General features: G+C 38.4%; 1 protein-coding gene across 3 annotated transcripts in view; it reads right to left on the bottom strand.

The window, feature by feature from the left end:
• Positions 1–3,698: 3,698 nt before the first annotated feature.
• Positions 3,699–16,266, bottom strand: part of CLNS1A (chloride nucleotide-sensitive channel 1A) — a 30,642-nt gene continuing 18,074 nt past the window's right edge. For 2 of the 3 annotated variants that reach the window (XM_003418546.4, XM_064288744.1), the window contains exons 3-7: positions 14,605–14,703; positions 13,843–13,950; positions 12,580–12,753; positions 7,581–7,661; positions 3,699–4,436 (exon numbers count right to left, since the gene is read on the bottom strand). In XM_003418546.4, coding sequence (XP_003418594.2) covers positions 7,594–7,661; positions 12,580–12,753; positions 13,843–13,950; positions 14,605–14,703 — 449 coding nt within the window. In that variant the 3' untranslated portion in view covers positions 3,699–4,436; positions 7,581–7,593. Of the gene's footprint in view, positions 4,437–7,580; positions 7,662–12,579; positions 12,754–12,818; positions 13,147–13,842; positions 13,951–14,604; positions 14,704–16,266 lie in introns of those variants that run through there. The other variant, XM_064288742.1, reaches the window with a different exon arrangement.

Raw genomic sequence — 16,266 nt, forward strand, 5'->3', positions numbered from 1 at the left:
ACTCTACCCAGTGAGGGAAGGCAGCCACTTTGAAAATTATGGATTCTGACTCTTGACTTAAAAATACATATCATAATCATTTTATTTTTAAAATAAGAGTTCACAAAATTGTGACTGAATGGCTAAACGCCATTTCTGACATGTATTATTTGGCCTGCACAGTACTTCACACAAATTCAGCCAATATTTTGTCTTTTTCACACAAAAATCTATAGTTCCAGCTTCTCTTGAAAAATCATCTGGCAATAGTAGGCCTGAGTTCTGCCGTGGTAACAACACAAAGTAATGGCTGTTCTCTTTAAAATGGTCTCTTGCCACTCCCTTTGTCTTCCAAACATGAAGCCAAGTTTCACTTATTGTTTCATAGCCATTTTTCTTATAATATAGAAATATTTTTTATTCATGTCTCTATCTTGAGGACTCTGTGGTTTAAGAAAAATGAGAATATTAACTTGTGAAAAACACCCAGCCGCCAGAGCCTCACCTGTCAGAATTTGAACTTGTGAACTTCTATGACATTACTGCCCCTCCACAGCTCCACTAAAGCTGGTTGTAAAGGTCATCAAAGACTTCCGAACTGTTAGATCAAGTTCTTACCCTTTTTACCTATCAGCAGCATTTGACACAATCGATGCTTTCTCCTCCTGAAAACACTTTCTTCCAGAAAATCATGCTACCTCAGTTTCTTTTGCTAGTTCTTCCTCCTTTTCCCAAACTAAACGCTAGAGTGCTCAGGGCTCAGTCCTCTGAACTCTTTTCTCTTTGTAGTTACTCCCATGGTAATTTCATTCAGTCTTGTGGCTGTATGACAGCTATATTCTAATGCCTCTCAAATTTACATCTCCAACTTGTATAACTGTCCTGAACCCCAGACCCATATCCATTCATCAACTGGATGTCTCTATTAGGTTGTCTAATGGACTTCTCAAGTTTCTAGTCTAGTTAATTCTAACTGCACAGTTTATGCATAATATTGAAGCAGTACTTTGACAAACACTCTTGTGCATGTCTTCTCTGCACATGTATTTCTCTAGGGTAGCAGGCTTTCAAACTTTTTAACATGGTCCACTAATGCAATTTAGTCCAAGTCACCATCTACTCTTGCCCAGATTATTGTTAATAACTTCCTATTTCTACTGCCTGAGTGATCCTATTTAAACAAATCATGTCACGCTTCCCATTTCAGACTAACAGGACTGTATTCCAAAGTAACTTCTGGGTTAAACCAACAACAATGCCCTATTTGGCAATTGTTTGTGAGCTAATACACATTATTAAAAAACATACTGCTGCAGAATACTGGAATGCTAGGACTAGAAGAACTATATACTTTAAACCATCCAAACAGCACACAGGAAGATTTCACAACCTCTTGTGGAAACACTCTTCAGCTTAACCCTCCCACCACAACGTAAGTCCTGAGATCTAGGCACCTTCTATTTGCTGCAGTAGCCTCTTAACTAGTCTCTTTGCTTCTAGTCTTCCTTGAGCAATTACTAATTATTGAAATAGAAAATAGGTATTTTGGTAGAATTTTATTTAAGGATTTCAGATAAGATCACTACAGAGCTAATTCTCATGCAATTCCTATTTTAAAAGTATTTCTAGAATGAGTGAGTCCACACCTGGTAACCCATCTTCTGTAGCCAATATATAGTCATTAATTCTGAGCAATAGCCCTTAAAAGAATTACTGCCATCTCTCCAGAAAAGAACTGAACATACATTACTAGTATCTCCACATCTACTTTAATTGCTCAGTAGATTTTTAAAATTTAAGGTTCATATGTATTCTAAAAGGTGAGTTAATATTATATTTGTAGCTTCTTTTTTCTGTTAAGAAGTAATTACCACTGCTGGTAATAATTAACATCTACTTAAAAAAAATTTTTTTTTAGAAGGCTTATTTTCTAGGCAGTGTTGTTCTAATCAAGTTGTCTTACATGTATTAGTGACTCATACAATCTCTAAAATAATCCCAAGAGGTATTCGTTAGCCTAAATGCTTCTAGTTTGTTATTTAGCCTTCTTATGTCCAGGTTATATAGCTCTATTTTATCTTTTTAAAGTTAAAACCAAAAATCCTGACCAAATTTGCTGCTCTCCCAAAAAATGTTTTCCTGATTTCTGAAAGTATGACATCCTCCAAATTAGATATTGATTTTATTTATGTGTATATGATCACATACAGTGAGCGGCTAGTGAAAATATGTTTCCGTTCCTTCCTGGAGAGTTGGCAATAACTCTTATTAGAATCCTAATACGGGCTATTGCTCAGAATTTAATGATCACAGATTGGCTACAGAAGATGGGTTACCGGAAGTGGACTCACCCATTCTAGAAATACTTTTAAAATAGGAGTTGCATGAGAATTAGATCTTATCTGAAATCCTTAAATAAAATCCTACCAAAATATCCAATCTCTATCTGACCCATGAGTAATCACACTTGTCTTCTAGAAGTAAAAGGGTATATACTATCATTATCTATGTACAATCTCTCCGCTTTACCAACATTGATGAAGATCCTAGTAGGATCTCAAAATACATATCCTATAAGGACTTAAACAAGCTTATCTGAAAAGTAAAACTATCTGACAAACTCATCTAAGGGAGAAGGAAATCCACTAAGACCATATTTACTGAATACATTTTTTAAATGATAGAATGATCTAGAGCAGAGGAATATCAGCCTTAACTTTTCAGGACAGTTTAGATGGCTCACATCTTGGGAAGAAAACTGTCTAGCCTTTTAAGTTTTCCTGTATCAAGAAGAAAAACAATTCTAGCAATCCTAAAATTAAGCTCAAACAGAATCAATAAATGTTAGTGTACTGACCATTACAAATTTCATTTCATCAAAGTCTGACCTGATAGTTTTCTCTCTTCACCTTCACTTTATGAGTTGGAATTGATTCAAGGGCAATGCATTTGGTTAGTTTTAGCTTACTTTATCAAAGCTATGGATGCGACTGTCTAGTATCACAGAATGTTACAGCTGGATTTTTAAAAGTCATAGAGTCCAGTTCCCCTCAATTTACAGATAAGGAAGTAGGCCCAGAGAGGTTAAATATCTTATCTGCCAAGCCAGAACTCAATGCTTCGTCTCCTGCCTACTAAGTCTACTGCATATCCAACATACCAAGGTGACCACAGCAATTCCAGGAAACAGTCTCCCGGACATTTTGTTGGTGTGTTATCAGAGCACTTCTTGCCTCACTCAAAGTCACAATGGCAAATTTGTAAGCATGGCATTTTAAAAGGAACTCAAATGGAACTTCTAAGATCAGCCTATGGAGAATATTCTGGCTGCCTGCTGAACAGATAAACTTCTACAAGTTTGGGTGCTACTCAGGTTGGCTGCAGAGAAATTTGGGAACTTTCTGTGCTGTCCACTGAAATTTTTACATTGAATACCATGCAGTAGAATAAGTAATAAACTTAGAATCGATAAGTATAAGAAATCAATCCTGACCCAAGTGGAAGAAGCAGAAATCTCTTGAAATATGTTAAATCTTTACCCTACTAAACACTTGCCAGAAGGTCTGACTACATTTATAACTCATTTCATGTTCACATTCTTGTATAAGACCTCACAAAAGTGGACAAAACTAAGAATAAAATTCTCATTTTTTGCCAGCATTAATTTTCTAAAAAACATTTCTAATTAATGGTTTTAGTCAAAAATGAAAGCACAGTCATATAGAAAACCTAGATTTATTTGTTAAGCTATTACAAAGACAAAACAATTCTCATTGGAAGTACGTTGAGAACATCATCCCAGTTTTCACTTGTTCTGTTACAGAAACTGACCTAAGAGGTTGGAGACTGAAGGATATAACCGAACAGATTATAACAGAACAGACTGGAATTCTGCAGGCTAAAATAAACACGGTGAAAGAGCAAAAGCTAGTCAGAAGTCCAAGACCTGTGTTAGTGGTGGCATGTGTGGCTGGGATGTTTCCAAAGAGAGTAACTAGAGATGCCTGAATTAATCTGGCCCCCAAATTAGTAAAAGATCTTTGCCTCTGTGGAACATGAACAAAGAGGCCAGGACTTCTCTGAGATCTCTGTCTCTCCTTCCCCATCCAGTCTACTTCCACCTCCAAGCTCCTGTACATTTTCACCAACGGAGGCCTGCTAGATTACAGAAGATGCATACGGTGAAGGTAGAAATTATAGGCCTACTCAGAGGGTACCTAGATACAGAAAGTTTTGGGGCCAACAATAAACTACAAATACCCTCTTGGTTAAGTTAATTCACCTTTGTTAATAAAGGTCACAAGTTTCTCCTGCTGGTGACAACTTGCTGTCACAGTATAGTCTGTCCCAAGAAAGAGCTGGTTCAGATGAGTTTTGGAGAAGAAAAAAGATTTCCATCAACCCCAACTCCACAGCGTAAGAGGCACCAAGTTCTCTCCTACAGTAATGGGTAGAATCTGAAAAACAAAAGGGTTACAACATTTATAATAACAATAGCTATTATTTACTGAATGCCTACTATGAGTGTCAGGGCACTTTGTTGTTAGTTGCTGTTGAGTCACGGCAACCCCAGGTGTGCAGAGTAGCACTGCTCCACAGGGTTTTCAAGGCTGTGACTTCTCAGAAGCAGACCACCAGGCCTGTCTTCTGAGGCACCTCTGGGTGGGCTCGAACCACCAACCTTTCAGCTAGTAGTTGAGTGCTTAACCCGTTTGCGCCAAGATATTATATGTCTCATTCTTTGCAACAATCCTGCAAGGCAGTTATTATTATCTCTGTTCTACAGATGAGGAAACTGAGAATCAGAGGGGTTATATGCCTTGTCCAAAGGCAGAGTCAGTACAGAGGAAGAGCTGCAATTCCACCATTCATGTGCCTTTCCCTTTACCCCATCTCACATATTGAGAGGTCCTTCTTGGTTAATATAATAGTCTCATTATCTTGAAATTTTTAATGGCTGAATAGACACTCTAATTTTATTCATTCCTTAAAGGCAAATAAAATTTTAAATGATCAAAAACCTTCAGACATTGTTTGGAATTCAGGTCAATTATTCAGATGAAGAACATGCATAAACTTAATGAATAAAATCTCTGTCTCTGAGCTCTAGCATAAAATTAATAGAAAACCAACCATCAGCTCATTAGAAAGTTTATAACTATTTTATAGGGTTATTTCACCATTACAAAGTATCCTAAGAATTCTCACCAGGGAATTACAGTAACATCCTATTTGTGTAACCATTAATGACACACCAAATGAGTTTCTCTTAACTCTTATTAGTACGGTGATTGGTGTTCTACTTTTCAAGAATAAAGCCATGAAGTCCAAAAATCTGTTTTACAGTGTTAATAAAAGTTACTAAAACAAGAACTACTGAACTGGATAAACCAATATGTTATGAAGAAAGTGATGAGGAACAAGAAAAGAAAACTTAAGTTGGTACCAGAAGATTTACCATTTGATATATGGAACTGTGAGAACTGAAAATTAAAGTTAAGAAAGTTCCAGTGATATGAACACATGATATTTAGCCACCGCAGAAGAGACACTGCTGGTTTTAGAAGGTCTGGTTAACAATGACAAAAGTAAATGTTGTAGAAATAAAAATTAAATATTTAGTGAAACATACACAAATCACAGAACTCTAAGAGGTTATTTTCTGATAGTTCCACTGGCATCACCTGAGAGGAAAGCAAAAATCCAATATCTTAATTCACGGTTAGTATACGAAGCAATGTTACATTCACAACCGCAATAATGTGGAAGGTAACTAAGAGTTAAAGAGAAAGACTGGCTTCTAACTGATATAAAATGGAACATGGGTACAGGAATTAAAACATAACTAGAGGCTATGCCAATGAGTGCTTAAGGTTCTCAACTAAAAACTGTCCCAGAACAGGAAAGAGGGATTTTGAAATATTTCTCACGGCAGGGAACAAGGAGGGATCTCACAACCTAACTGGGTGACTGACAATGGTGGAAGAGTCAAGCCAAAATACGTAAATCTTAACATGCTACCACTATATGCTTTAATAAAAAAGATCTGTATATAAGTGGCATCTCAAAGAACACACTGCCAGCATTCAAGAAGATAATCCTGTAAGGTCAGAGGTAGGAAGATACTGTGGGGGGGAGATAGGAAAACAATTTAACAGTGTAAAAACCTTACAGTTTATAAAGGAACTACTACTAGGATTATTAGTCCTATCTCTGTATGATATGAACTAGCTTCATGACCTTGTTATTATTTAACAGACAACTGAGATTCTCAAGCTGGCAAAGAACAATATGTTTCTAAGACTAATGAAGTAGCTAATAAGTAGTCAGGGACAAACTTCAGGCAAAGCTTATGAGGATGTCTTCATGGTGGCGGCCTGTGCCATGGAGTCAATTCCAAATCATAGCAACCCCATGTGACAGAGTAGACCTGCCCCTTAGGATTTTCTTGGCTGTAATCTTTACAGGAGCAGATTATCAGGTCTTTCTCCAGCAGAGGTCTGGGGGTTCAAAGGTATTTCCTGCCTGCTTTTCTTGTTCCATGTAAGAGCTCACTGCCAGTTTTCTCTCCTCTACACATTATCGTAATCATAATAATGCTAGTAGCACTTCCTTCATAAACTGTATAGCCAGAATGCTCATTAGAAGCAAAGATGGCAACACTCTGTCTCACACACTTGGACATGTTATCAGAAGGGACGTCCCTGGAAAAGGACATCATGCTTGTTAAAGTAGTGGGTCAGCAAAACAGAGGACGACCCTCAATAAGATGGACTGACACAGTGGCTGCAACAATGGGCTCAAGCGTAGCAACGATTGTGAGGATGGCACAGGACTAGGCAGTGTTTTGTTCTGTTGTACATGGGGTCACTATAATTCAGAACTGACTCGATGGCACCTAACAACACATTCTCATAAGGAGCCCTGGTAGTATAATGGTTAAGCACTCAGCAGGAAATACCTCGGGAAGTGATGTGTAAATCATCCTTGCACACTAAAGTGACCAGGACCTTTGTCCCCATTATTTTCAGGAGAAGAGAAACCAATACAAGATTATGATTAAAGGCTTAAACTCAGTTTGAAATTACCTCAACTTTGTCTGTAAATTGAAAAGCAGCGAGTTGCAGCAAATCTCGGCTTTGTGTTTTCTGATGAACTCAGGTGATTCAAGAGCGGGCCAGGAATGACCTCAGGCTCTGTTGCTCCCACCCAAGCCAACCAGGTAAGTCTATTTCTGAACAAAGGGCTCATACCACTCTCCTAAGTTCACTGACCCACCCAAGAAGACAGGCCTATGTCTTATTCTTCTATGTACTATCAGTGCCTAGCATAATGCATGGCACGTGGTAGGTGCTCAGTACATGTTAAACTAACCTGAACACCACCATGCTTGCAGACATTCATTTTTAAGGAAGTTTAGAAAAAGTCAAACTGGATAGTAATTTAAATTGAAAAAAAAAAAAAAAATTCATAATTTTCAATTTAAGAAATGGATAACATTTTTCCAAATTGCTAACTACACAGAGCCCTCTTGAATTATGAAAATAAAAATTATTTCACATGATTTTCATGGTCTACTGACAAGAATATAAACCGCTCACCTTAAAGTCATTTTCAGTGATCAACATCTGCATCCTCAAACTGCCCAGCAACTGTTGGTGTAGTATCTACCTCCATTCCATCTGAAGAAAAAACGAACTGGATAAGTAAAGATTCAACTTATATTTCAATCAGAAGAAAGCTAGTGCCCTCTGGTGGTAAGAGTTGCTTTTTTTTTTTCTTTAAAAATTAAAATATCAAGGAAAACGCGGGATTTAAGCTAGTTAAAATTAGCCTATACATTTCCTTTGTAAATTCTCAATCCCGACACTAAAACAATGCTAGGTAGATTTCAAATGCAGTACACATCAAGTGTTCATTCTTCACAGAACTGTTCGAAGTATTTATTGTGAGAACATTTAAGGTATGATGTCCTATCCTCAAACAGCTTACAGCATATTTCAAAAGACAAAACCAGACAAAATTCATAAGACAAAATCAACAGAGTAAAGTTCTTACTACCTCCTGTTTTTCTCATCTCATAAAAAAAAGTGGAGGCAAGGGTAGAAGGGGCCAAGAAAGAAAAAAGCCCTTTAGAAAGAGTTGTCTACAGCTGCTCTATTTCCTTACCTCCCATTCATCCCCTCTCCAACTCACTACAAACTGGCTTCTGCCCCCAGCCCCTTGGCACCCTATCCCCTGGACATCAAGCAGGGCATGCAAATGGAACACATGGTGTCTAAAATGAACTCATTATCCTTCCACATAAAACCTGCTTCTCTTTCCAAACAGTTCCCACCTTGGTAAAGAGTACCACTCATGTGCCCAAACCACAAACTCCCACCATGTCTCTAATTTCTGTTTTTTCTATCTTCAAAACATCTTCAATGTCAAGTCTTTTCATCTTCACTGCTGCTACCTAATTCAAGCCATCATTTATCATCTAATTTAACACACAAGTCACTACACAGGGTTTCTCTTCATCCCTCCTATTTCAGTATTTTCCCCCTCCAATTATTTTTCTATACTGCAGCCAGAGTCATCTCTAAAACACTAATCAAACTAAAATTCTTCAATGGCTTCCCAGTGACCTAGGGATAAAGTTCGAATTCTTTAACACAGCTTTCAAGTTCCTTTCAGATCTGGCCCCAGCTCACAACTCCAACTTCACCTGTTGCTGTAATACCCACCCTTCACACTCAAAGTTCCAGCCATATTGAACTACTTTCAATTCCCCAAAGCCAAATGGTCTCTGGAACCTTTGCACATGGCTGATCCCTTTGCTTGCCTCTCCCCACAACCTGTGTGCAACCCCCCTTTACCTGGGTCACTCCTGTTCATCTTTCAGATCTTGGCTTAGATGTCACTTACTCTAGGAAGCTTTCCCTGAGTATCCAGATTGGGTGAAGAGCCCCATGTTTAAGATTCCACAGCTTTTTAAGCTTCCTCTGTATCTCACTCAATACTGTTTTAATTGCCTAATTAACTTATCTTTCTTTCCACTAGAATGTCAACGATATGAAGATAGTAACCTCATCTCTTGAGCAATGCTGTATTCTCTGTACCTGGCACAGGAACTCAATAAATACCCCTTACACAAATATGCACATGAAGCACTAAAATGCCATTAGTAGACAGCATGTGTTTAAATGGCAAAAAGAATGATGTGGTTACTCAGGATTTCAGAGGATGAGGGATGGCATGAGCTGAAGGTTTTATATACAGGCAATTCCCAATGTTCTAATGAAGCTTATAAATAAAATCTCACTAGGAAGAAGTTTACAGGGTGTAAGATACATAACACAAAAAGTGCTTGCGACGTTAAAATTGTTTGCCATAAAGCATACTTAAAGGAATTTTACAATTAAAAACAAACAAAAACCTTCTGTCATGAAAGACACAGCAATCCCTAGTCTATCACCATAATAAAAAAGGTAACATCTTGAATTCTTTCAGATTTTGGCAGGGCACTAGAAATTATCTGTGCTTGTCTTACCCTAAAGCTTATGTTAGAGGCTCACTAGCCAGGACTTAAAACGGCAGATAAACATAAGAATAACAATGTGATCCAAAGCTCAAGCTTCTTCAAATTAAAATCTCCCAGAACTTTAGGACCCCCAGGTCAACATGCTACATGCACAAGATATTGACTGCATGACCATCTAAGATACAACTATTAGTCTGTATATTCATCTGAAGCAAAAGAGCATGAAGGAAACCGAAGACTCAAAGAAGAAACCAGTCCACAGGACTATAGCTCACATGAACCACAGCCTCTTCTAACCTGAGACCAGAACTAGATACCATTACTGACTGTTCTGACACAATAGATGGTTCTGGGCAGAATAAGAGGAAAACACAGAACAAAATTCAAATTCCTAGTAGACCAACAGAGACTAGAAGAACCCTGAGACTATTGCCTTAAGGTACCCTTTAAACTTGGACCTGAAACTACTCCTAGAGGTCACCTTTCACCCAAATAACAGACTGGCTTATACCACCCGTGAGTAATGTGTTCCCCTTAAACAGTCAACTATACGAGACCAAACGGTCAACATTTACCCAAAAGCAAAGACAAGAAGGCAAGGAGGGGAAGGAAAGCTAGATCAATGGAAACAGATCCAACAGAAGGGAAATAATGACAATGTTGATACACTGTGAAAATTATACTCAATGTCATGGAATAATCTGTATAAAAATTGTTAAATGGGAACCTAATTTGCTGCGTGAACTTTCACCTAAAATGTAAAAAAAAAAAAAATTGATTGCAGCATTATGTGAGAAAGTGAAATACACCTACTTCTCACTTATCAACTATCTACTTATCCAACATTTCCCATTTATGACAATAGCAGAAGCTGGGTCGCAATGCACCATGCCCTCTGCTTCCTCCTGCTGGCAGGCGTGGTGTCCAGCTGCTGCGCAGAACCAGCCTCCTCTGTGGCTATGGCCTCCAGGCGGACACAGCACTGAGCCAGCAGGAGCCCATTCTGGGTTCCCAGCTTCTATGTGGCCTGAGGCCCTGCAGCTCAAAATTGCTGTGGGATGGGAAGGGAGGAAAGAAAGAGGCACTGGAGAGGTTGTCTGGAAGAAATGTGTGAGTTTAATAACACCCAAAGTGAGCCAAACTGAGCCTGAAGCCTCCACCTTAGTGGGGCCAGGCTCCCAGTACACTCACAGGAAGCCCCAAGCCTCAGTGACTCGCCAGGCCCGGAGGGCAGAGTAGGCTCTGGAACTCAGGGCTTGTAGGCATGGGAGTGGAGCCCTGGAGGTGGCTCCGCAAGGGAAGTTCTGAACCAGCACAGAAGGAAGGTGAAGGGGTTAAGCCATGGGCCCTCCGGACACACAGCCCAGCTTTATCCAGCTTTGTTTCCTCCAAGCCTTATTCTCTGCAGAGAAATAATCCATAACCGGACTCATCACAGTGATGAGTACATTGGTAAATTTTAGCTGTTATTATTTCTACGATCGTATTTTCTAAGTAAAAGAAATTGGACAAATAGACTGTCTGAAAACAGGAAAAAAAATCCTCCATTTTCGCTAATGCCAATTTTTGCATAATCACCTGGTCTTTGGAACCTAACCACGTCGATAAGTAAAGAATGAGTAATACACATAAGATGGAAGAACTACTTATTTAACAGTGCCTGGTATATTATATACATATTAACTAATTTAATCCTCTCACCATTTATTAACTGTGTGACCTCAAAAAACTTCTTAATCTCTCTGTGCCTCAGTTTTCTCATCTGTAAAATGTAGATCTTAACAGCATCTACCACATAGGGTTCTTACAAGGACTAAATGAGTAAATAGGTGTAATGTGCTTAAATCAGGGTCTGGCACATAACAAGTGTTATCTAAGTGTTTTATTAAGGAGTCCCTGGGTAACACAAACAGTTAAGCACTTGACCACTAGCCAAAAAGATTGGCAGTTTGAGCTCAACCAGGGGTGCCTCAGAAGACAGGGCTGGTGATCTGCTTCCAAAAGGTCACAGCCTTAAAACCCTATGGAGCAGTTCTACTCTGCACACGTGGTATTGCCGAGAGTCGGAATCAACTACACAGCAACTAGTAAGTGCTTTATTGGTAATAGCAGGCAGTAGACTGGAGACACCTGGGGCAAAGACAGGACTGTCTCTTCAGAGTGAAGAGTGAATTTTATAAGGTGGGCATCAAGAAATCACTCAGCAGACATCCTTATAGGGGGTGATATCAAAGAATGTTCTCAGAAGATTAGTATGGTACAGTAAGCTGGAGGAGGGAATAATCAAGGTGAGAAATAAAGGCATTGTAAAATCCAGTAAGAGTAAAAAAAGGGTCTAGGTTAGGAGTTTATCAGTAGTAACAAAAGGAGATACGAAAGTCATTTCAAAGAAAAAAACCCATGAACTCAGTATTGGACTGAACAGGGGAATAAATGGTGAAGGCTGAGTCAAAAGAATACTTTGAAGTTCTAATTAAACTAGGATATTTAGAAAAGGGAGCCAGGCTGAAATGAAAAATATTTACAAACAAAGCTATAAACATAAGAAAATTGAAACAAACATTTAAAGCCACTTGTTCAAGGTCTGTAAGTTGGTCACGAGAAAATAATCCAAGTTTCCTGAATGCTATCTTCTGCCTAGCCCTTTAAACAGTTGATTATCCTAGTTTTGAGTATAATCATGTAGATATTAATTTTTTAATAAAAATCACAGCAATATATGTACACACATAAGCAAAAAGATAAAAGACTGGAAGAATACACAACAGAAAATTAATAGTAGAAGATATCTCTTGGGTAGAATCATACTTGATTTTTTTCTTCTTTCCCCGTGTACGTTTTATAAATATACATCAGGTTTGTAGTTAGAAAAAAAAGTCGCTAAAGATAACTACATAGGAACTCCCATTCTATGTATTTCTGTATTTCCTTTCTATACTATAAAGTATAAATTCTGAGATTTCTCTGCTGTAGTTTCCAAAAGAACCTACACGTCTCTCCATAACTTCCCTTGTTGTCCAAGTGCCAAGAGCCCACCTGAGTGTTCCCAAATGAAAAGAAAGGAGAACACTCACCTTCAAAATCTCTTATTGAGTCTTCTGTCCGGACCCCAGCCATGTTATACTGGCTGCTCACAGACTGAGAAAGCATTCCTTCTAATCTCTCCAGTGTGGCTTGGCCTTCTGCTGTTAAATGGGATAATCCTTCTTCATAGGTATAAAATGTAGGGATGTCCCCCTGCCCTTGTTCTAAATAAACAAAAACTTTTTAAGCTATTACAGAACAATTAGAGGAAAAAAAAAAAGGACAATCGATAATACATTTGCTGAGTACCATGTACAGTGAAAACAGGCTTCCGTGATAATATTTTTCAACATTCATTTAATACACATACAGGCCGTCTGTTGGAGACAGAGATGCAAAGAAAATGTCCCTATCCTCCAGGGTGAGAAGGGACTCCACGAGATAAAGGGCCAGTAAACAGCGATTCCCACAGAATCACATGTCCAGGGATGAGAAGGAAAGGAGGATGTTCCTGAGGTCAGGGAGTCCCACATTACACCAAGGTGGGAATTTTAATTTGTATTGAAGGATATTTTTCCTCATTAAAATACATGTTCCTTTTAGGAAAATCACAAATTCTGGAAAACACAAAAAGGATTAAAAAAAAAAAATCACTCAAAAATCTAAGCAAAGATAGGGATATATTTAGATATGTGAAGGAGGGGTCTAGAAGTGAGTTTGTCTCAGGCTAGTAAGTGGATACATATAGAGGAAAGGACTTAGGAGACCCAGACCGGTGTGCATAAGACCAGTGGGGAAGAGCAAAGAGAACAGCAGGTATCTCAAGCTAGAAGAGTGTCCCAGGCTGGTGACTGTATTCTCGTCTGGGGAGGCATGGGGAAATATTCTTAGAGTAAATCAAGTATGGTTCTGGGAAAAAGAAACGACCTGAGCAGTGAGCCGTTTGAAAGAATATGCTAGAGATGTAGATGATACAGGTTCTCAAGGAATGGAGAGAGAGGGCTTGTTCTCTGGTAGCAGCTGCCTCAACTTAGAAGGCTCTCCTGACAGCCCACTTTCCTATTTACCATTTTCTTTCCTTCTACTTGTCTCTATCCATATTCTCTCCCTAATAATTTTTTAACTCTCAAGCTTAGAAAGCCCATAAATGTTACCAATTTGTTTGTTCCAAAAAGCTTAGACAAAATAAACATACTATTTTCAGTGTTTCATAAGGATATAAAGAACTATAATCCCCTCTCCCTAGTACAAATGGATGCTTAAAATAAAACACTTGAAAAACAAAAAACCCTTAAGAAATCCATTTTACTAACCATGTGCTTCCACATCATACTCTTCTCCTTCGTAATCATCGGAATCTTCATCCTCAGGATCTGGGTGCAAAGCCTGGCATTCACACATTGCAGTGAACATTGCTTCCACTGAGAAGGAAATTAAATTGTAACTAATATTTTCTCTGGTCAATGTACAATAAAAATTTAATAATCTTCAGTGCAAATAAACTCAATAGACAAGAGGTACACTAGGGTCACAGTATTTATAAAACTTACTAAATTCCAAGTAAGATTGATCTTTGAGGTACTTCATGGCAATGGACAAATTACAGAATAATAAGAGTTCAATTCAAGATACTATTGAGATCTTTTCAAGGCTGGTTGGATTTTCTGAGAAAAAGGGTCAGTGTCCTGGTCAGATGGTTGCTATCACGGTGAAGCAAGCTGCTCTGAGCTGGCAGCACTTTCTACAGCTACCCTGGTATATTCCACTTTGGGACTGCTGTAAGTCCTCTGCCATCCATCTGGTGAGACCCACAGCATATAGCATCAAGTCAATAAAAATAATCGAAGGCCTCCACTCACAAAACACACCAGGTAACATCGTGTTTACTATATTTTCACCACAGTCATAACTTTTGATATTAATAGGTCCTCAATGACATTATAGAAGCTGAAATGAAGAAAAGGCAATAAAACCAAGGTAATGGTGGTAAAGGTAAGTGGTGTGTGTGTGCATGAGCCACTGGGGAGAACACTTGGTACGTAAAGGAAAAAAAACCAATAGTATAGAATACTCACATGCTGATTTATCACTAGGCACAAATCTAAATTCAGCAATGGGTTCAATATCATCATCGCTGTCTTCCTCTTCATCTCCAACGGATTCTTTTGGTCCTTCTAGAACAGGAATAAAAATAACTTTTGAAAGATGCCATTTATTTGACCCCTTTTTTAAAAAAAGCAAGCCTAAGAGTATTTCCTAAAGGACGTGTATTAACATATTTAAATATTGCTTTTCAATTTTTACTTCCAATTATAAGAACATGGCAATTTTAAAGCTAAAAGAGGCTCTAGATAGACTCTCTTGTCTAGTCGCAACGCTTCACTGAGCCCTAGAGATTCCAGAACCCCCTCAGGGTGGAAAGAGGAAAAGCCCAAACAGGGCCCTAACAAGTATAGTTCTATTGACATCTGTTTCTTTTACGTTTCACCTTAAAACAAAGAGTTCGGTAGCAGTTTCTAAACCAATGATGTGATTCATCGCCAGCAGTTTACAGATGAGGCCCATAAGAGTTACCGACCCAACAGATAAATTAACGAAGGCTATAGACAAAAAAAAAAAAAACAGATGCTCAATAAAGAAAACTAGCACATGCTGCTGGTGGAGTAAAGATTGCTACAAGCACTCTGGAGATGGCATATCCTACTACCCTGCAATACTATATCTAAGTATATACTCTGTAGAAAATCTTACCCAAGTACACAAGGAGTATTCTTTAAACTACTCCCAGAGGTCACCTTTCAGCCAGATGACAGATTGGCCCTTAAAATAAATAATATCACCTGTGAGTACTGTGTGCCTCAAAATAATCACCTAGATGAAACCAAATCATTAACATTTGCCCTAGACAAAGATGAGAAGGCTAAGGGGGACAGGGAAGCTATATTAAAGGAAACAGAACAACCAAAATGGAAATAACGAGACTGCTGATAGATTGTGAAGGATGTAACCAATGTTACTGAACAATATGTATAGAAATTATTAAATGAGAACCTAATTTCCTGTGTAAACTTTCACCAAAAACACAAAACAAATTAAAAAAACAAAAAGGGAAATACACCCTTTTCTCACTTGTTGACATGGTTAGGTTCCAAAGACCAGGTTGTTATGCGAAATCATTGTTAGCAAAAAAGGATGACCATGCCAAATCACAAATGGAGGATGACTACATCATTACAGAACTGCCAAATTACACCATTACTTGACTTATATTGTTAAAAATAAAATAAAAGTTAAAAAACAAAAGAATTTGAGTGGGTACCCCTTATAACAGACTCCTATATGTGCATCTCCCAGTGGGGGACTGACTCCTTCTCTGGCTCCTGCCCTTGGACATCCCATGGGAGCCCCTTTCCTCAAGCTACCTTCTGCCTAAGGGAAACTGTAAGCAGGACGTCATACTGGGACTCCATATCCAAGGAGGGCTCGCCTATGTCTCATGAGAGGAAGCACAGATTCGAAAGTATACGTCAGTATTAAAAGCCACTGAAGTGTACACTTTAAAATGGAGAATGTCATGGTATGTGAATTATATCTCCATAAAAACAGTGGTTAAAAAATGGTCATATTATATATGAAACCATATTAAAATTCCAATTTGAACAAGCAATAGCTCAATAAGCAAACCCATGAAATTGTTTCTTGTGCACTACTTTGAAGAAAAGCAACCCATTATTTTT

The sequence above is a fragment of the Loxodonta africana genome, chromosome 7 (genome assembly GCF_030014295.1).
Source record: "Loxodonta africana isolate mLoxAfr1 chromosome 7, mLoxAfr1.hap2, whole genome shotgun sequence".
Taxonomy (NCBI): Eukaryota; Metazoa; Chordata; class Mammalia; order Proboscidea; family Elephantidae; genus Loxodonta; species Loxodonta africana.